Here is a 22,027-nt window from a genome sequence, read left to right as displayed (position 1 = left end):
TAGCACTGTAGGAATGATGGGGGAGCAAGACTGGGGACCTGTTGCCCCAACTCCCTCATCCCAGGAGATCTGCAGCCTCAAGCAAAACGGGACTCAAAAGTGGGGCTTAGAGCCAAGGGTGGAGATGGCAACAAGGGACATGTGTCCAAGTCTGGGGCAAGGTGACATGGCCTGGAAAGGAGTGTCCCTGCCTGTGATCACGGGTGAACGTCTTCCAGTGTCCACACCGAGCTGCTGCCTTACTGCTGGTGTGACAAACGCGTCGGTGGCCATGCGGCACCGGGAGGTTGGTGGAGATGGAGGCAGAGCAGGCAGGTCAAGGCTGTGTTGGGTTGGGAGGTCCCACAGCCAGGTCCACCTTTTCATCTGCAGGATCTTGCCAAGGCTCATTCCCCCAGGAAACCTCCCTGATTTCTAGCGGCGGAGGGTTTTCCCCCTCTGTCGGCAAAAAGGACGATGGGCTTGGCTCGCTCAGACCCCGTCCACTGTGGCAATCTGCCATTTACAGCTCTTACACCACTATTTGTTGTTGTTCCCCTCCCAGGTTTGTATATTTTGTACAGCTTGTTTCTAACTTAAAGCATAAATAAGTTTGATCTTTTCTTCTGTTTTTTTTTTCCCCTCTACCTTCTGGAGGCTGTGATGGTTAAAAATAACCACGGTGATGAGCTACAGCGGGGCTGGTGGAGGGGTTTTAACCTCCGTCGCGGCAGGACCACCCGGCCGGTGTGGGAACGGCAGCGTGGTCGCCCTTCTCGCCTCTCCCCGACCACTGTGGTCAGGCTTTTTCCCAAACCGGGAACTCCCTGAATTGCCTAAGCCCCACTTGGCACGTGGCTGGGGATTAAAGCTCTTCTGCCGTTGGGGGGGTTTGGGAAAACAGGGACCCGTAGAGGGGCTGGGGAGAAGATGGGCACAGCCGGGTGCAGAGATCACAGGTTGTCCCTGGTGCACATCTCCTGGGGACGGAGCGTTTCCCAGCGCTGGGACCTGCAGAGGAGGCTTTTGCCTTAAAAAAAAATCCCATTTGACCAAAATTGAGCTATTTGCATAAGAAGATCAATTGAAGGGAGAAAAACAAAAAATTCAAAGCCAAATTTTGGCTTTCTTGCAGGAAAGTCTGAAATGCAGATTTGGGTTCGGACTGAAACTGCCTCGGTGGAGGGCTGGCTCGGCTTCGGTGCTCCTTTTATTTTGCTGGGGGGATGCACAGGGACACACGTGTGCAGACACACACGTGTGCACACACAGACACACGCACAGGCACATGCACACTCTCTTCTATAGAGACACACGCTCTCTCTTTTATACAGAAAAAAAAAAAAATCCCCAGCACTTCAGCCGAAACGCTGATTCAAAACAACTGTTGGCGGCTCCGGCGGCCGCTGTCTGCTTTCCATTACCCACAGCCCCGCCGCGGCTTGAAAACGGTGACTTGAAACAGACAGGCAAACCCCAAAATTAATAATAAAAATTACATTTCGCCTTCCCGGGGGAAGGGCAGAAAAAAAACCCCCTCTTTCTAAGGCAGCAGTGCTGCCAGGAAAGAAAAAAAAAACAAACAACTCTCCCCACTTGCGACACGCTGAGCATCAAAGGATGCTCCCCGGGAGGGGACCGAAGCCCCTCGGCGTGTTGCTGGGTGGGGGGGACGGATCGGGTCCCCCCTCTTCGGGCTGGGGATGGGAAGGGGGTGCCCGCAGGGTGCCGGGGGTGCGGGGCAGGGCCGGGGGTGCTGGTGGGTGTCTCCGGGAGCGGTGACTGAGCGAGGCGGTGCCAGGGCTGGGGGCGGATTTTTTGAGAAGAGCCTCAGCTCTTCAGAGCAGCGGCAGCCGCTGGAGGAGTTGGGCGGCTGTTTCTCCCTCTCCGCTCGGAGGAGGAGGAAGAAGAGGAAGAAGAGGCTTCGGCTGCCGCCTCTCCGATCCTCCCCCCTCCCCCTTTCCCCTTCCGCCCCATACCTTTATGGACGAGCGCCGGAGCTTGCTCTACTCTCCGGCTGCCTCCTCCACCAGCCGGCATCCGCGGGGTGGCTCGACCAGCAGCCACCACAACCTGGGCTACACCGAGCAGCTGCCCGCCACCGCCACCCAGCCGGTCCCCGACCAGGAGGAGGAAGAGGGTGAAGAAGGGGAGGAAGGCAACATGACCGTGGTGGGGGGCGGCGGAGACCCTTTGCTGGAAGAACCACAGCATCCTCATCCTTTGCTCGGGGGGGACCGCTACGATCACCCCACGACTCCGGCCGCCGTCCCCGCCGGCCAGCCCGCGGGCGGTGGGGAGCACGAGTGCTGCGAGCGGGTGGTGATCAACATCTCGGGGTTGCGGTTTGAGACCCAGCTGAAGACGCTGGCTCAGTTCCCCGAGACGCTGCTGGGGGACCCACGCAAGAGGATGCGTTACTTTGACCCCCTCCGCAACGAGTATTTTTTCGACCGTAACCGTCCCAGCTTCGATGCCATCCTCTACTACTACCAGTCGGGTGGGCGCATTCGGCGACCCGTCAATGTCCCCATCGATATTTTCTCCGAGGAGATCCGCTTCTACCAGCTAGGGGAGGAGGCCATGGAGAAGTTTCGGGAGGACGAGGGTTTCATTCGGGAGGAGCAGCGGCCGCTTCCCGACAAGGAGTTTCAGCGCCAAGTGTGGCTCCTCTTCGAGTACCCTGAGAGCTCTGGGCCGGCCCGAGGCATTGCCATCGTCTCTGTGCTGGTCATCCTAATCTCTATTGTCATCTTCTGTCTGGAGACCCTGCCTGAATTCAGGGATGACCATGACTATGAGGGAACTGGGGGGACCTTTGGGACGGGTGGTGGCCCTCTCCCACCTGATGTCTTCACCAACTCCTCATCCTCGGCTGCTTCCATGGTGTCATCCTTCACCGACCCTTTCTTTGTAGTGGAGACTTTGTGCATCATCTGGTTCTCCTTTGAGCTGCTGGTCCGCTTCTTTGCCTGCCCCAGCAAGGCCACCTTCTCCAAGAACATCATGAACATCATTGACATTGTGGCCATCATTCCCTACTTCATCACACTGGGCACCGAGCTGGCTGAGAGGCAAGGCAACGGCCAGCAAGCCATGTCCTTAGCCATCCTCAGAGTCATCCGACTGGTCAGGGTCTTCCGCATCTTCAAGCTCTCCCGGCACTCCAAGGGGCTGCAGATCCTGGGGCAGACCCTCAAGGCCAGCATGCGGGAGCTGGGCTTGCTCATCTTCTTCCTCTTCATTGGCGTCATCCTCTTCTCCAGCGCCGTCTACTTTGCAGAAGCCGATGACCCCAGTTCAGGTTTCAGTAGCATCCCTGATGCCTTCTGGTGGGCTGTGGTGACCATGACCACAGTGGGCTACGGGGACATGCACCCCATCACCATTGGGGGCAAGATTGTGGGCTCCCTCTGTGCCATCGCGGGGGTGCTGACCATCGCTCTCCCCGTGCCTGTGATAGTCTCCAATTTCAACTATTTCTACCACCGGGAGACGGAAGGTGAGGAGCAAGCCCAATACATGCACGTCGGGAGCTGCCAGCACCTCTCGTCCAGCGAGGAGATGAGGAAGGCTCGCAGCAATTCTACCCTCAGCAAGTCCGAGTACATGGTGATCGAGGAAGGGGGAATCAACCACAGTGCATTCAAACAGGCTGCCTTTAAGACAGGCAACTGCACAACCACAAACAATCCCAACTGTGTGAACATCAAAAAGATCTTTACGGATGTTTAAAAACGCAAAACCAAACAAACAGCAACAAAAACTGAGGATGCGGTAAAAAAAATAACAATAACAATAATAATGCAAAGTGACTGTGTACTCGGTGTTGTGTGGAACATGCACCATCGTCGGTCTGTGTGTGCCCTCGTTTTTATACGTTTATTTTTTTAGATCCTGCCTTTCTAAAGATCCAAAAAAAACCAACCAACCAAACAAAAAAGGATTTAAAATTCTGCGAAGAAGAGGACAGCTAAAGGGTAAAGAGAAGGAAGATGAAGACTCACCGTCGAAACAGGTGTTTGTTCTGCAACGTGTTGCAGGGCTGCTTTTGTTTTCTTGTTTTTGGGGACCTCTCGCTTTGCTCCTGAATTTCCCCCCCCGCACTTCCCTAAAGGCAGCGTGTAGCCGATTTCCCCTTCCATCACATAAGCTCACTTGTTGGATTAACAACCCCGGATTGGGGGGGGAGATGAGGAAAACATGTTGCAGAGCGCACTGGAAGGGGGTTGGGAGGAAATAACCATTTAATTTTGCAGAGAGTCTCTGTTACCACATTGTTAAATGACGCTTAATATTGAAACATGTGGTGTGCCATTACGGGCACATCACAGATTCCCTTTTCTCCCCCGTTAGATCATTTATGAAATTCTAATCTGGTCAGAGACCGAGTGCAATCAATGCTGATTTAAATAGGAAAAAAAAAAAAAAAAGAAAGCCTTCGTTTTCTATCCTTAATTCCCTTCCCCTGCAACCCTATGGCATTATTTCATCCAACGTCAAATTTGCGGCCATGCAGCGGGTCTGTGTGCGGGGAGGAGGGAGGCGAAAGGCAAAATGGAAGGGTTTCAGGAGCCAACGGTGCGCGGGGAGCGATGCCGGCATGGACCGGGGGATGATGCAGGATCCGCGATGGGCTCCTCGCCGTGGCTGTGCAGCCTCCAACCCACCCAGCTGGAGACAAAGGGATATTTCCTCCTTTTTTTTTTTTTTTTTTTTTTTTTGCGATGCCTTTGGGAGAGATGCAGCTGCTTATCGCAAGAAGATTAAAGTGGCGAACACGCCTTCCAGCGGAAGTCACTAATTCGGACTGGAGTGATGCAGTTGCCATGGCGACCCTGGTTTCCTGGGAAACCCCCAAAGGTTGTCATGGCATCCCTTCTCCCATCCCCCTTGGTCCTCGCTCTTCCCGCAAAAAAAAAAAAACCTTTCCAGATGGTTCCAGCCCCATCATCCCACAGGACACGGCTCTGCCCCCGCTATGTGACCCCATCCCGGCACCCCCTTCCCCGGCCACGTCCCCCCCGTGGTTTCCCCTGTGCTGAATAAAGCAGCCCTAGGCAATAAGCACACCCCGAATCCAGCTCTGCCTCGCAGAGGAGCTCACACCTTGGCAGTGAAATTTGGGGATGGAGTCTCTCATCCTGGCAAACACGAGCGCCCGCTCCGCCGAGAACCACCCGGCCTTTTCCCCCCAAACCCCGTGCGAAATGGCACGGAGCAGCCAGCGGGAAAGCTGGGCTGAGACGCCCCGGCAGCTTTTTGAAAGGAGGGGGACAGATCTATACAAAGCAGGATTGAAAAGTAACCAAAAAAACCCCGCCGGGGGAAAACACACCGGCTTCATCTTTACGTGCGCACCAGGGGCCACGGGACATCTGATGGGATCAGGTGAGCTCTGCACAGGTTTTAGGGTTCGATGGCATCATCAAGTATTGTTGCTTTTTTGGGGACAAACCTCGTGTTTTCCACTGCTTAATTTTCTTTTTCAGCTTACCCTGCGCTCTCTGGTGGTTTTGTGCACGTTAGGTGAAGTGGGATAACATCCTATAGCTTATATTTGCTTTTCACTTTGCTTTTTGGTGCTGTGCATGGGAGGAAAACCCTGCTGCTTTTTTTGCAGCTGGATCTCTTCAATTCTGTGCTAAAAAGGTTATTTGGAGGGGTTTAATGCTTCGGTCCAACCCCTGCCGTCGAAGCGGGCTGAAGGCAGGGCCTGGCTGCTCAGGCTCGAGCGCCTTGGCTCCAGCTCTGCTCCGTTTCACTGGGTTTTGGGTTAAATAAATGCAGATTCCTTCAAAGTAGTGTACTGCTGTTAAATACCTCCTACGGCAAAGAGAGATTTGACCCCAACCTGAGCGAGTCACACCTTTCCCAAGCGTGGGCAAAGGGGGATTTGTCCCGAGAGATGTTGGCGGTGCCGAAATCGGAGTTCAGCTAGGATTTTACCTGGACTTTAAAGGATCAGGACAGTTTGTAACACTCTCCCCGAGCCGAGCCTTAGCCCCGGTTAATAAAACCCTTATAACCAGGAAAACCAACAGAGCGGCTTCTCAGCTAATGGTATGTGACAGCTTTATTGGAGCTCCTCCAGTTTTCACCAGCGGAGGATCTAACAAATAATCTTTATTAGGGACATGCTCCGGAGCATCGCGGGAGGTAACAAACCTGGGATCCCTTGTCCGGGATAACTGAGATCCCTTGTCTGGGAGAACTCGGAACACCCCAGTGTGCCTTTTCCCTGGGCTGAAATGTCATTTTTGCTACGAGCTCTCACTTTTTAAATTGTTATTAACGCTTTGCCGCACACCTATTCCTAAAAGGAGGATTTGAGTTTAAAAGCAGGGGAACCGGCCCTGCTCGGGAGAGTTTGCAGATGAGTTTTGTCTCCGCATTTTCTCCGTGGCAGCTGCACGGCGTACGGAAACCACATGTTCTCCTGGAAACGGCGCAGTTATAATTTTCGGTTTCTCTGTCGTCTAAAATAAGCAGAAACCTTGCAGGTTGTTAGTTTGCTTTCCTGACTACTCCCTGCTTTATTTTTGTAGCGGCAGCATAATTTCGAATGGATTTTACTGATGGTAAAAGACGCTGTATGGGAGAGGTGGCGAGGAAACCACTTCGTCCGCTGGAGTTTTGCTCCAGAACTGAATGGTATCGCTGAAAAAGAGAAGAGCCCTGCTGCTCTGCCTTTAAGAGAACGTGGGAAAATGGGGGATATCCTTCTGATGCTCTGCCCCGTTTCTGTCTGCCTCTTCCCTCTGCGCTGTCTCGTTGGGTACCGTTCAGCAAGATAAATACTTTCTGTTACTGCACGGTCTGACGGCTTCTCTTAAACTGGCTGCCGCGTGCCTTGTGCCAGGAACTGGAGAGACAAATCGCTGAAAGATTGCTCTCTCTGCAGCCAGCTGCTTGTTTAACTTACTTTGCTCTCTTGCAGTGTGCCTCCTATTAGGACTTAGGGCTGTTTTAGCAGTCACTGGGGAGTTAAAGATGAGCCTCAGCCTTTGCAGCGTGTTGGACTCGACTGTTTCTAATGTGCTTAGAGCGGGCAGCATTAGGAGATTAGCGTTAGCCGCTGCTGTCTGGCAGCCTGCTGCGAAGCCTTCCCAAGGCAAGGCGAAAGGCTTGCCTAGACTCAGCTTATTGCATTAAATGGAGGAAAAGTGCATTACCGAAAGCTGCCGGCTGACATTTAAGATCCCACAGAAAGCAAGGAGGGGAAAGAAAGGCTGCGTCCCCAGGTAGTCCCCGGCATGGACTCCCCGGCTTGTCGCCTGCATGTGTGGCGTGGCAGTGATGCTCTCTGAAATGCCCTCCTCCTCCCCTCTCCTTCCTACCTGTCATCTGGGAGACAAAGTGACATTGCTGACATCCAAGGACGGGAGCAAGGACGGGAGCAGGCAGCTCCTGCCCAGGGGACACAGACCTGAGAGGCCATAGCTGTCTCCCCAGATGCTTTATGTATTCGGTTTATGTGGGGGCACTGAGTGGTATGGAGCCCTGTATGGCCTCCTGCCTCTTTCCTAGGGTCCTTTCGCTTTCCCTCTGCTTTTAGGACCTGTTCCTTTTCCGTTTCATCCCTGGATGCCACCTCGAAACACATCCGTGGTACAGGGGGATGCAGGGGCCAGGCAGCCACCCCAGCTCTGGCTCCTGTGCTCGGTACTTTGACACCGTCACCTTTTTCTCCTGCTTATTTGCCCTGTTTTGTGTGTGTTTTCAGGCCTGAACTCTTCTAAAAAGGTTCAGTTGTTCTCCAGCACAATAGATGCCCTTCAGGTGCTTGGGGTGGCCAGAGGGGCAGAGCAGTATCCATCCCACCCCATGTGTGGACACAAACAAGGGCTGGGGATATCTCTTTCCTCCAGGAGGGTTAAATTTCTTTCCGAGCAATTGTTCCTGCTCCCTCACTTGACAAAAGAAGCCGGGTTTTTGTTTTTAAGCCCCAGTTTATGGACAGTTAAGAGGAGGCAAAGGGCAGGCAAGCGGCTTCCCCAGCAGAAGGGAAGGAGCCACCCAGAGCCCGTGGGCTGCGGAGGGGTCTCCTGGCCGAGCCGTAGCGCAGGGAGAGGGTCTCCTGCAGGGGTTGGTGCGCACGGAGAGCATTCTGCATGAAATCTGTTTAATTGTGTAGTTTGGAGCCCTCTTCCTGCCAAGCTTTTAAAATATGCATATCTTGGTGAGCGCACATGGAGGCTCCCGTCGCAGCCTGATGGAAGGCAGGGCCTTTTTTTCCCCATTTTTAAATGCTTGAACAAGCGATCTCTGGGCAGGCTGCAAACCTGCGAGCGCAAACAAGACAAATAAGATTTAAATGCGACTCATTTTGCCCTTCGGCCTCAATCGCTGCGTGTACCGGGAAGGAGAGCTCAGAGCACCGGCATCCTCGTGCAAAGGCAGTCGTATGGGCGATGGGCGCGGGGCAATAGGGACTTTCTGGACATTATAGGATGCCGTGGGCAGGGCAATGTCCTATAAATTGTCTCCTTTGCTGCTACGGAGCTGGAACTGTGCTTCTGCACCCATAGTGTGAATGGGGTGCCTGGCTCGACTTTTGGGGGGTGTGTTAAGGACGGGATGCTGCTGCCTTTCCCTGTTTCCCTGGGTGCTGTTTTCGTGGCAGAGGCTGCGCTAACGCTGTGCTGCGGGTGCCGGGTTCCTGTGCCAGGCGTGGGTTTCTGGGTTTGAACATGGAGGCCTGGAGCGATGCGCTTCTCCGGGAAATGTCACTGCTCTGACAGGGACATTTTGGGGATGTTTCGGGGCGGGGGTCCCGAGATGCCTCATCCCTGCCAGGAATCGTTTCTCCGGCAGTGGGAGGGTTTTGGCTTCATTTTGGGGGGAGGGTGATAGAGGGTTTTCTTAGGGCACATACAGGAATGGGATGAGGGGGGCAGAGCCTTCCCACGGTGGGGGGCACCTTCACTGCTGGGGGGACCCCCACAGAGCAGCCCCAGCCCCGTCTCCACAGCATCTGGCTCTTGCCCCAGCCGAAGCTCTCCTGGCTCCGCTGTGGTCGAGCCCTGGACACAGTCGAGACCTTTTTACTCCCGTACTTGGCTTCCCGAACAGGAAAATGAGTAATGGTGTCTTCGTCAAAGCAATATTCATCCCACCTGGTGGGACACGTGTTTGCTGCTCTGGGCTGGGAAGGCGTCAGGGCTCCTGCTCTTTCTCACCCGGCGAATCCCAATTTTAGCTCATGAGGACCGTCCTCCTTGTGGAAGATGGATGTGCGCGGGGTCCCACGCTGCCCTTGTAGCTGGAGCCCTTTTATCCCCGCTGCCGGCAAAACAGCCACAAACGCTCTGAGAAAATCCCCCGCGAGCCCCCGTGCGCTTTTACTTCCACGAACAAGGCGGTGCTTTATGAGACCCCCAAGTTTCCGGGTCCATCTGGGGCTCATCACCACCCCAAGCCTGAGTTTTCGGCGCTGAGGATGCTCTGCAGCAGGGCAGGGAAACCTTCACGCATGAACCTCCCCGCAGGGCACCGTCAGTTTTCTCCTTCTTATGAACCAGGACATGCTCAAGTAAATTAAAACCTGTCTCCTATCTCATTCAGCTTGTCATTCGAGTTAGGAGTAGCTAAAATACTTCATGATCCCTGGTCTTCCCTTAGTCATAACGGGAATAGTCGTTACCTGACCGCGCTGCACACTAATATTAAGACCCCTGGCTCAGCGATTCCAACGGCAGCACGCACTGCTGGGTTGGTTTAGGAATGATTCATTTCCTTAAGACTTGTAATTCAGATGCTTTTCTGAGCGTGGTTGAGCTCTGTCGTGTCTGTTGCTTTTCTACCGTCGTCGCGCTTCATTTTTAGCATCTTTAACACACGCTGGGTGGGAAGACTTGGTTCGGATGCGTGGCTCGCACGACTGGATTAGCGAGTGGCTATCTCTGCTCTCGCTGGCAAGGATGCCGAGTGCAGGCGGTTTTATTTTGATGCTGACCAGCACCAGCTGCTTTGCTTCGCTTCCTCCGAAGCACCGTCATGGATAGATAACGGAAAATCCTTTGGGGTTGTGTCATGGTGGAAGCGCCGGAGGCTCCACCTCTGCGGGGGCAGCGGGGTCCGTGCTCGGGGTCTTGCTGTCCCGGGAAGCTAAAATTGCAACGGAGCATGGACAGGATGAACACATGCTTTGCAAAGGGCTCTTGGCATTTGCGGAGAGATGTGTTTGCTGTTGAACTCGGTTGTGATGAATTAGCTGAGTGCCATGCGGGGGCGGGGCGGGGGGGATGCTGGGCGGCCCAGGGAGGATTTTGGCATGGAGTTGGTCCATGACAATGCGCATCCCTGCATCCCTGGCCAGGAGGATGGGAGCACGATGGCGTGTGCTGGGTGCTCGCTGTCGCCCTGCTGGGAGGCTTTGGGCAGGTCACCTCCTCCGGGCCTCAGTTTCCCCATCTGTAAATGATGCTGAGCAGCTTCAGTAAGTGCTTGGAAATGCAGCGATGAAACACGCTGTGGGAGGAAGAGGCAGTTTTGAAACACAGAGCAGGAAGGAAAGAATCCTCCAAAGGCTTTATGGAGTTCAGCTTTCTTGCAGCTTGCAGACCTGCAGACCCTGCCCCTGATACCCCGTTACTTGCAGTTATTTCCCCCAGCCGGGGGGAAGCCCAGGGTTTCACCCACCTTTCCAGGGATGCCAGCTCTGCCCTACGGCTCCCCTTCCCATAACCATCCTCCTCCCCTCCGGTTTCTTCACTCTGCAGCTTTACCGTTGCTTTTCCATCCTTTCTCCTGAAATCTCCGTGCATTTATAGTCGAAATCCCTCTCCTCCCTCCTCGCCGGTCTCTGCTTGGAGCTGCCACCGCAGCTCGGTACGGATTCGAACCTCAGGCTGTCGCAGCAGGTCAAAAATGAGATGTAAGAAGTTCGGGCTTAAACTGAACCTGCCTGCTGCAAATTTGAGCTCGCAGGAGGGATGGAAGGGAGTTTGCTGTGAGCCGGGTGTAGCATTGCAGGGCAGAGGGGTTTCCTACATCTCTGCATGGGCATCGGTGGATGCTGGCAGCCAGCGCTCGTGCTTTACCCTTCGGGTGCCTGAATCGTGTTTGGCGGTTCAGAAATCTCCAAATTAAAGGTGGAAATCTTTCTGCTGCATCTGAAACAAGCCTGGGCTGTTCTCTCCTGGGGCTGGAAACCTTTCAGCCAGATCTCTCCCATCCTTGTTGCAAAACGCTCTGAGAAAGCAAAGCAATGCGCAAGGAGACGCGAACCAGTGAACGGGACCTGGGTTCGGCTGGTTTTCTGGCTTGTGATATCTCCTGGGAATTGGCTTTATTGCTCCATTTTCTTAACCAAGCTGTCACGCAGCTCCCTTAGAGGAGAGAATTACACAAGCATTTACCTTTATCAGCCAAATGTGGAACTCGGTAAGAAGAGATATCAAGTTAACGTGGTAAGATCTGTTTTCCCTAACCCTGCGTTGATTGGCATCAATTATATCTTCCTCTTTAATTCTGTATTAAGACTCTCAGCCATTCCAGCATATTGTTTGGGATCAGCGACAGATGGCCAGACCCATCATTTTGCAGGTCGCTTTGTTTATCCCTTAAAAAATTGGCCCAACAGGAGCTATTTTCCAGTCCTCTGGATTTCCACCAGGCTCAAGAGATAGTCAAGACTTGCAGTCTCACGAGCTGCCTCGCCAGCTCCGAATGCCTGGATTCAAGTTATTTGGCTCGGCGGATTTAAAAACATCTAATTTTTGTGGCTGCTGTGTAATATCCTCTGTTTCTTTTGGAGTGGAGAGGATTTCATCACCCCCATATGATGGGAATACATCTGGATCCCTTCAGGAGCCGGAACAGTGATATCTCCTGAATGCTCCTGACTCCTCACTCCCACTGCTGTTCTTGCTGAATTCGGTGAAATAACGTCATCGTTAGGCTGAGGATTTGGGGTTTCTTTCTGCAAGGGCAAAGATACAGCCTGAAAAGGCCCCAGGGTACCCCAAAGCACTGGATTATTTGCCAGGTTTGAGAAAATTACTATTTACCACTTAATCTGCAGAACCCCAACTCTGCCGTCCCCTTCTCAGCCAAACCAACGGTATTTCCTGGGCCGTGCCGGGCTGAAGGTGCTATTTGGGTTTTATTTGTGTAATACTCCAGCGATGCTTGAGGATGCCGGCAGTTTGACCATTGCTTTGCAAAAAAAGCAGGAGCCCTTCCCTGCTGGCAGGTGGGAGGGGGGTGTAATCCCCCCCAGCAAGCCCAGTCCAATACAGCATAAACCGCAGTTAGCTTTAAGCCCATGACTAGTCCCTCCTGGCACTTCAAGATAAGCTGGCGCTTGAATAACCAGCTGGTCTGAGACCCTTGCAAGGAGCACTAAGCCCCTCTGGTAGCTTATTTTCCTCTGAGTGTCGCGCTGCCTTGCAAGGGGATCTTTGCTTCTTGTGGGAAATCCTCCCCTCGCTCCTTTCTCTGCCTGCTTTGGCATGCCTGCGACAGCCTCCCTGCAACAACAGCAGCCTCCCTGCAACAACAACAGCCTCCCTGCCACAGCCTCCCTGCCACAGCATCCCTGCAACACCCCTGCAACAGCCTCCCTGCCACAGCCTCCCTGCAACATCAGACCTACAGCATCAGCCCTGTAACAGCCTCCCTGCAACATCAGCCCTGCCACAGCATCCCTGCAACATCAGCCCTGTAACAGCCTCCCTGCCACAGCATCCCTGCAGCAGCATCCCTGCAACATCAGCCCTATAACAGCATCCCTGCCACAGCATCCCTGCCACAGCGTCCCTGCCACAGCATCCCTGCCACAGCGTCCCTGCCACAGCATCCCTGCAACATCACTGCAACAGCCTCCCTTCTAAAGCCTCCCTGCCACAGCATCCCTCCAACAGCATCCCTGCAACATCAGCCCTACCACAGCCTCCCTCCAACAGCCTCCGTGCAACAGCATCCCTGCAACATCAGCCCTGCCACAGCATCCCTGCAACATCAGCCCTGTAAAAGCCTCCCTGCCACAGCATCCCTGCAGCAGCATCCCTGCAACATCAGCCTTGTAACAGCCTCCCTGCAACAGCCTCCCTGCAACATCAGCCCTATAACAGCATCCCTGCAACATCAGCCCTGCCACAGTGTCCCTGCCACAGCGTCCCTGCAACACCACTGCAACAGCCTCCCTGCAACAGCCTCCCTGCCACAGCATCCCTCCAACAGCATCCCTGCAACATCAGCCCTACCACAGCCTCCCTCCAACAGCCTCCCTGCAACATCAGCCCTATAACAGCATCCCTGCAACATCAGCCCTGCCACAGTGTCCCTGCCACAGCGTCCCTGCAACATCACTGCAACAGCCTCCCTGCAACAGCCTCCCTGCCACAGCATCCCTCCAACAGCATCCCTGCAACATCAGCCCTGTCACAGCATCCCTCCAACAGCATCCCTGCAACATCAGCCCTACCACAGCCTCCCTCCAACAGCCTCCCTGCAACAGCCTCCCTGCAACAGCCTCCCTGCAACATCAGCCCTGCCACAGCATCCCTGCCACAGCATCCCTCCAACAGCATCCCTGCCACAGCGTCCCTGCCACAGCATCCCTCCAACAGCATCCCTGCCACAGCGTCCCTGCCACAGCATCCCTCCAACAGCATCCCTGCAACGTCAGCCCTGCCACAGCCTCCCTGCAACAGCCTCCCTGCAACATCAGCCCTGCCACAGCCTCCCTGCCACAGCATCCCTGCAACATCCGCCCTTCCACAGCCTCCCTGCAACATCCAGAGAGCAGGTCTCACCCTGCTATTTGGGTTTTATTTGCGTAATACTCCAGCGATGCTCGAGGATGCCGGCAGTTTGACCATTACTTTGCAAAAAAAGCAAGAGCCCTTCCCTTCCTGGCTGCATGGATCCTATCCCGTCTTACTTATCTCCATCCTGACTCTCCCTTTGGGGAAAACAGGCTCATCTGGGGGGGTGAGCTGGGACCCAGCAGGTCCTGGTGCATTAGGCTGGGCTCTGAACTGTGAATACAGATCCTTCCTACCCTTGTCTCATCACCGGCTGCTAATGAAGCATCCGGCTCACGTAATCTGATTTGGTGGTAGTGCTCATCTTATTAGTGTGCACCACACACTGGTTTTAATATAGTTAATGAACCTCGCTATAGGAAGCTTTACTAATTCCCACTTGAAAAATCACCACGAAAAGGGCCAGAATTTGGGGGAGGGGGGGAAATCCCGCTGATTTGCGTGAGGCTTAAACCCTCGGGGAAATTTGGCCGTGCCCCATCCGCAGGCGGGTGCAGAGCCTGGGACGCGGCGCGGTGGGAGGTGGGATGCTCCGAACTAAAGGCAGAGTGTGTCATCTCCGAAAACGAGAGGGATGTAAGCAGATGCGTGAAGTTTCTAAGAATTTCGGTGTCTTAAAGACAGAGCAGAGCATCTCACTGTATTAAAATAGGAGTCAGGATGAGTCCGTGCTTCAAGCCGACTTGTTGCAATACCGGGTTCGTGCCCTCCAGAGGCTCGGCAGCTCCGGCACCCCAGAGGTTGGGGGATTTCTTTTTGCCTTTTCTAGACACCTCCATCCCCGCATCAAAACGGGGTCTCGGGTTTGAGCTCTCCGGAGCGACTCCGTGGTCCGAGCGCTGGATGTGGGATCGGCCCCGGCTCCTGCCGTCCCCTGTCTTGGATTTATAAGATCAAGCAATTGCTTAATATCATGTGAATTATATCGGGTTGGAACAAACCCGGCTTGATTAGGATAAAAACATGATGAGGAAAACCAACTTTGTGCTAATTATTCTGGATTTGGAACTTGCCATTAATGTGAGGTAATAGTTAATAACCAGAATATATTTAATGAATCTTTTTTCTATCTTTAGCTCGCTTTAGACTGCGTTGCATTTAGTCCATTAAACAATCTTAATGAGCAAATTTTCACTTTTTTTGTTGGTGGGGAAGGGGGATGTGAAGTTGTCTGAGGGGACCAACGTGCAGCATTTATTCTACTGTGCCTCGAAAAAAAATAATAATAACCTGTTGCTTGTTTTCCAAACCAGGCTGTGCATAAAAGCCGTTCTTTGCTCTGCCCAACAGATAACAGAAGAAGTTTCAAAATTAAGACCTTCAGGACTGTGTTGAGAAATAAAACGTCTCCAAGGAAATGGCAAACATCACGGACCCGGGTGACTGATGCTGCTGTGGACCCGACCCCACGGAGGCTCTGTCCTCCCCAGTTAAACCCATTTCATACTTCACATATATATCGATGAAATATTTGCCACGTTATCTGTGTTTTCTGACAAGTGCATTATGTAGGAGGCAACATCTTTGCGACTGGAAGTTTATCTCCGAATCATGTGCAATATAACCAGGCTGAACAAAGCCAGGAAAAAGGAGGAGGGGAGGTGGAAATCGTTTGGACATTATTCCGATCTGTTTTCTTTTTTTTTTTTTTAAAAATATCTCTTGAAAGATTAAGCAACCAGAAAGGAAACGTTAACCAGAGCTGCTAATAAGCAGTCCAAGTGTTTTGCTTGGGGTGGGAGGGAGATGGGGGAAATTCGGTTGCTCTCATGGTTCCCTGTCGAACCATGGGCTGTTTTTGGCGCTGGGATACAAATAATTTCTGTTCCATTTTTCTGATTTTCCTGTAAATGCTCTTTATGAGTAGGTATGTGCTGCACCAAAGGCTGTGATTTATTTTAAGCTCTTATTAAGAAAGTAACGTCGCCGCCGATGCTGAGGAACACAGTGTCAAACACTCAACATGTTGTGCCTTGCTTTCAGGATCACGCCGTGAAAAACTAAGGAAAAATGGAATTTCCAGGGGTGGAAAAGGTATAAAACCCGGTCCTGGTGGGTCGTGCCCCTGCTTCATTTCACGAGAGCCCGCGCGCCCTTCTCTGCTGTTCCACAGCACTGGAACCCCGAGGGGATATTATAGTGTTGCGTTGCTGATACTGTAATAAACGGGGAGTCCATCGCTCCTTTGCCTGTCGCTGTTGCGTTTTGCAGGCTGCTTTCGATTTTTTTTTGGCAGGTTAAGAGCTGTGGGCTGCCCGCAATGGGCTGTGGAGCTGTGAATCTATAACCTCCCTGCATTTCCTGGGACCGAATGGGTAAATACCAGCCCAGTGCAATGGGATAAATCGTCCGCGAAGGGATAAATGGTCTGCAAAGGTACAAATGGTCTGCAAAAGCACAAAAGCAAATGGCAAAGGGGTGGATGGTCTCTCTTGCTTCTGGCTTCCCCGTCTTGCCCCAGCCTCATCCACCTCGGCACGCTCGCTCCGTCCCAGCTTTGAGACTAAAACCCGCCCGGCACGTACTCCATTGGGAGACCAAGGTGATACTTGCAACGAGCGAAAATAAAGTCAGCGGGACTCGGTGAGCGCGGGAACCTCTGCATCCGCATTGCAATAATTCACCGGGGATGGTTTGGAGAATGGTAATTTGGACTGGTCCAAGCGAAGAGAGCTGGAGCTCGATCCGAAGCGGAGGATGCTCAAGGGGAGGTAACGGGAGACAAAATCATTAGGCGTGTGAAGCAGACTCTTGAATTCATGCTGCCGATTGCTTTGTGTCCGTGTCCAAGAACAAGTCTGGAAGTCCCCTGGTACCTGGAAAGGGGAGCCAGGACCACTCAGCCTGGAGGGCAGCACCAAAACCGGGATCCTTCACCGAGCAGAGCTATTTACCTGCATTTCAAACAAGATCCCGGGCAGGACATGGGGAACATCCAGAGGAGACAGGTGTGGGATGCTTTGAGGTACGACCCAAGTGAGGATGCATTTAAAAATAAACACCCGACCTGGAAGAAAGGCTCTGAAATGGGAAAGCTCAGGGGAATATCGGTGGCAAAGCAACTGGCTGCCTGTACCACGCATCTCTCCTTGCCAAAGAGCTTTGAAGACGGGTGAAACCCAAGTGGATTTCTGAGCCATCGTTCAGGGCTGGGATCACTCCGGACCTGTCTGGAGGTCAGCAGAAGAAGCCTAAGCCCCACATGCAAACTTCAGCTGAAATTAGGATTGAGAAATTCCCTTAACTGCGGGGCAACGATGTGGTTCTTAAAGGAATGCATCAACTTTGGTGAGGTTGCACTTATTTTGTTTGGTTTTTAAATACTGATAATTTCTTAGCTTGAATTCCTCCTCCTGTTGTGGCATCATTGGTGATGGACACCTTGTTCATGGGAGCAGGACTTTGGGCTCCCAAAGAGAGAAGTCTCTGGGGCTCTGCATAGGTGTGGGCTGGGGAGAATGGGCTGAGACGGCGAGAAAAGAAACACAAGTGAAAAAAACAGCAGTTTTAGTCAAAGCTTTATTGCTCGCCTTGGGGAATGAAGAGCAAGCGTGGATATGACCCTTAGTAGGACATTGCTCCTTGGGCTTGTTTGCATTTATTCCCAGCATGGTAGAAACCCTGTGGCCATGGAGCTGTTGAGAAATGAGTGAGTTTATCACGGTTTTTGCAGGACGAGGCGCAGAGGGAGGTGAGATGGGGACTAGGACTGCTGGAAGAGCTCGAGGAGCAGGTCCCCGAGCCCATGGGATGAGCTGAGGGTGCCCAGAGCTGGACAGAGGGATGCTGGGGAATCGCGGAGGTGAAGCACCCCATGGTGTGAAATCAATCCGCTGTGAAAGCCGTCTGCATAAATTAAAGCTAATTGGAGTGGTGGCTCTCATTAACTTCTCCTTTGGCCATGCCCTGCCCCAAGGCCAGCCCGTGGTGGGGTAGGGAGAGGTTGCTCCTGTGTGGGATCCTCCAGCAAATTGCTCTTCCGGCAAATCCCTGGGGATCTGGCAGTAATTGTGGCACCGCCCCAGCTGGAGCGGTCTGAGGATGGGCTGGCAGAGCTTTTTTGAGTTGTGGCCGGCTGGGTCTTAACGTGGCACAGCCAAAACCCACCTCCCAGGCATCCATCCCATCTCCTGCTGAGGGGAGCTGTGCCCCCCCCGTCTCCATCCCCCGGGGCTGTCTCATCCTGCAGCTCCCCAGTGCCAAAATTAATTAATGCTCAGACCATAAAAAGCCTGAGACCTTAAAAAGACCCCTTAAAAAAGACAATTAAAAGTCCCCACTGTTTGGGGAGTGAAGGCTGAGCCTGTTGTCACCACTGGAAACACCAAATAACCAAGCCATGGGTCCTTCCCCATTGCCATGGATGGAGATACCAGCAGGCTGGGGGAGATGGGGCTGGGCTTTTTTGGGGAGATTTCACCTCCAAAACCACTAAGGAGCTGCAAAATACATTTGTTTTCAGCCTTCCCTGCAGTGTGACGGGTTCGTAGTGTGCTCTTGAGGCTGCGAAAGAGATTGAACAAAAGCTTTAGCGACTCTGAAATTGGGAGGGACTGACCCAGAAAGCATTTTTCTACCGTGCTGGTGGTTTTGGGGTGCAAACGGCCAAAGCACCTGCTGAAGGTCAGATCCAGCATCCCCCCGCAGCCCCGCAGACAGCCCTGGGTTGCCCTCGGGGCTAGCGGCACATTAACAGGAGGAGAATCAATTTTCTGGATTGCCACAGACCTGGATCTTGGGAAGCCCTGGTCCCAAAGGTGTTAAATTTAGTTTCTTTTGGAACATGATCTAGTAGCCCTTAAAATGGGGGATAGAATGTATCAGCACTAAAGTTATTTTTATTTTTCACCAGTGTTACAGGAGAGCTTTTTTATGGCACGTGTGTATGTAACATAATTATACCTCGTCTGTTTTCAATAGCCACTTTGTTAAAGCGTCTCTCTGTTACGGTTCAAAAGGCGTATTTTGACAAGCAAAGGGATGGGAAAAACCAGATCCCTTCGCCCGTCGGGGCTGGTGGGTCCCAGCGGTGCCGCCTCTGGCAGCAGAAATGCCGGTTCCCGGAGCAGCGCTCAGCCCGTGGCCGCTCCGCTCCCCCCGGCCAGCACCGAACCCACCCCACGGACATCTCGCACCGATGACAGTCTTGCCAAATTTCAACCACTTCTCGGTATTGTACATAACCGGCGTTGACGACGTTGCTCCGTGCTGTTGGGTTTCTTTCGCTTGGTCGCTGAGCCAGCTAATTGTTAATGTGCTTTTTCAAAATAATTGACAGTTTGATAGTCTTTAACTGTCGGTCCGGTATATTAATCTGTGTTGCCACGACTCTGACTCTAGCCTCGTGCATTTTAAAGATAACCATCGTATCGGGACAGCTGTGTCGAGATGTCATGTGGAGCGGAGGACTGGATTTGGCAAGGGAAGACAAATTAAAAATGTATCCAGTCGATTAAAAAAACAAAAAAGGCAGCGATTTAATGACGGCTGACATCAAGAGAAGATCCAAAAAATAGCGTGCATTGATTCCCGTAATCACGCGAACGCAGGCTGCTCATCTTTATTCATGGCCCTTCAAAGCGGTGCTCGGAGATGCCGAGAGCATCTCGGAGATGCCGTGCGTTAGACGTGCTCTTTAGACGCTGAACACGTAGACGTTCCTCCTCTGCGCCTGGCCCAGCTGCCGTCCCCGGCAAACGCTGTGCCCCATCCCTTCCCCTTTTTAATTTTAGGCTGCAATTAAAGGGATGAGAGGTCTGCCGTTGGGTCTGTCCTGGTGGATAAGGAGGAAAATCAGATGTGGGGAGCTGGGCTGGTATAGGGTCGCGTAAAACCACCTGTTTTAAGAAAGAGTTTTAAGATGTTTTAAGAAGGCAGCAAAATTTGAAAGCAAAATACCTCGAAAAGGGGTTAAGGGCACTAAGGAAGGCTCGGTGGGGAGAGCAGATGGGACGGGGCTTAGCGGCGTGGCTGGAGGAAGCTTTCAGAGACGGCGTACAGCAGGCTGCTCGGCTTGCCCTGCTAGACTTGGGGAAAAAAAAATCAGGATTCCTGCGGTCCCGTCCTGGCCTCCAGCCTCTTTCCACAGGTGCTGGCAAAAACCCTGCAATATGAACGTCTCAGAAACCAGCCTTCCAACTCCCCGGAGGCTTTAATTACGCACACACTTGGAAGCTTTCTGAGACAGATGTTCAAATGCTGTTATTGCTCCTGAATCCTTTTAAAATTAAGGAATGTGTGGGATAGCGTTTTTCTCCCCTAAAAAGCTTTGGGGGCCGGTGCGCTCCCCGCTCTCTGGCTTTTCTTTCCGTTGCAGAGTCAGCCGGAATGTTCTCCCTTGAGCTGAGGCTAAAGCCAAGGAGCAGCCCTGGGTGAATTAAATCACCCAGCTCCGTAATCCCCCTATTTTCGTCCCCCAGCCCCTCGTACAGGTCAATTATGTTTCTTTTTCACAGTTTTTCTGCCTTCTCCAAGATAACATCATCCGTGCATCTTTAAAACGGATGCTCTGAGATACCGCTGTCACCAACGGGTGTTTCCCGTAACACATCAGCTCTCTGACTGTTGCACGGCCAGGCCACCGATGCATTTTAAAGGCGTCACTCCTGTTCCTAAGGATGATTTTGGAGCAGAACAATTTATCTGGCAATACTCAAGTCATTGATAGAGCTGGACTTGCATCTGGAATGGTATTAAGGGGAAATGTAGCCAGGAAAGTGTAAGCCAGTGCCCGAAATAGGGCAGTTTTAATGCAAAATGATGTGTTGGCTGCCACGTCCCTTGTGCCGCCATTAGTATTGTCATGGTTTGGGCCAGATTGGCCAATGGCCTCAAGCCAGGACAAGTATATTGGATATGGGACTTGGTTATTCAAATTATCATAGAATCATGGAACGGTTTGGGTTGGAAGGGTCCTTTAAAGCCCAGCCAGTGCCACCCCCTGCCCTGGGCAGGGACACCTCCCACCAGCCCAGGTTGCTCCAAGCCCCGTCCAACCTGGCCTTGAACCCCTCCAGGGATGGGGCAGCCACAGCTTCTCTGGGCAACCTGGGCCAGGGGCTCACCGCCCTCCCAGCCAAGAATTTCTGCCTCAGATCTCATCTAAATCTCCCCTCTTGCAGTTTGAAGCCATTCCCCCTCATCCTGTCACCACATGCCCTTGTAAGAAGTCCCTCCCCAGCTTTCTTGTAGGCTCAGGTCTTGCAGGAAAATCACCTTTGTTGCTGAAGGTCAGATATTCCCACGGCTGAATTTAGCATCTTTCAAGGAGAACGGGCTCTTAATTCATTGCCCGAGGTCCCAAAACATTGCAAATGGGGGACGTTGCATCGACCATCACCCTCCAGGCACGGGAACAGCTCATGTTTCTCAATTTCCCATCCTTTACTATGCAACTGATTTTCACGGTATCTTCCTGGGACGGAGATGGCTGGATATAATTTTGACTTTGCTTTCCCTCCTCCGCCTGCGCAGCCGGGTAACGCTGAGATGTTCCCATGACTGTCTCACCTGGAACGGGCGTCGAGTACGTTCGAACAGCGAAATACTGCCTTGCGACATTCAGCGTATCAGACTGAAAAACTAAAGCCTTCCCTACACAAAGGCTGAAATGAATCCGGACTAATTCGGTGCCGCAGAAACGATGCAGTTTTGGCCTGGAGATGTAAAGCGCAGTCTTGTTACTCGGAGTTCGTTTTAAACTCTGGTTTTTGCTGGTGAGCTGTGTTGCAATTGTTTAAACTTGTTCTTTTGATACCAGTCTGATGCTAAAACAAGCTGCCGCATCCCGTCGTCCTGGTGACCTCCACTGCGGTGTGGGCCTTGTGTTCACCTACCAGTAAAAAAAAGTGATTTTTTGGGGGGTTTTTTTGGTTGCGTGATTTTTTTACCTGATGTTGAATTTATTTTTTTAATTTGTTTTTTTTTGTTTTTTTTTGTTTTTTTCATTAGAACTCAAAACTGTTATTTCATACGCAAAGTTCAATAAAATGGCTGAAACACGCAGCAGGTGGCGTTTGGAACCGAAATGGGGCGGAGGGGAGATGCTGGGGGTGGGAAGGACGGTGCAAGGCTGAGGGTTGGGGTGCAGCCCCTGGGTGAACTTGTTTTTCGGGATGAAATAAGCTGAAATTTAACGCCATTCTCAGGAGGAAAATTTACTCCATTAGAGAAATAAAATCTTGGGGTAAAATCTGCACATTTCCAGCATCCCAACCAGCCGCCTGGAGACCTGCGCGCTCTTTATAGACCGAAGATGCTCCAGGCAAACCCTT

General features: G+C 52.5%; 1 protein-coding gene across 1 annotated transcript; it reads left to right on the top strand.

The window, feature by feature from the left end:
• Nucleotides 1-948: 948 nt before the first annotated feature.
• Nucleotides 949-21,758, top strand: KCNA3 (potassium voltage-gated channel subfamily A member 3). Its single transcript, XM_074564271.1, has 2 exons — nucleotides 949-5,370; nucleotides 15,045-21,758. Exon 1 carries the CDS (start codon nucleotides 1,963-1,965, stop codon nucleotides 3,712-3,714), a length of 1,752 nt encoding a protein of 583 aa, XP_074420372.1. The 5' UTR covers nucleotides 949-1,962; the 3' UTR covers nucleotides 3,715-5,370; nucleotides 15,045-21,758.
• Nucleotides 21,759-22,027: the final 269 nt, after the last annotated feature.

The sequence above is a fragment of the Larus michahellis genome, chromosome 21 (assembly GCF_964199755.1).
Source record: "Larus michahellis chromosome 21, bLarMic1.1, whole genome shotgun sequence".
In the NCBI taxonomy this organism is placed as follows: domain Eukaryota; kingdom Metazoa; phylum Chordata; class Aves; order Charadriiformes; family Laridae; genus Larus; species Larus michahellis.
The sequence above is the reverse complement of the archived record's forward strand: the minus strand, read 5'-3'. Positions and strand labels throughout refer to the sequence as shown.

Coding starts and splice junctions, on each gene's coding strand:
- KCNA3 (XM_074564271.1), top strand. CDS start 1,963: ATGGACGAGCGCCGGAGCTTGCTCTACTCTCCGGCTGCCTCCTCCACC.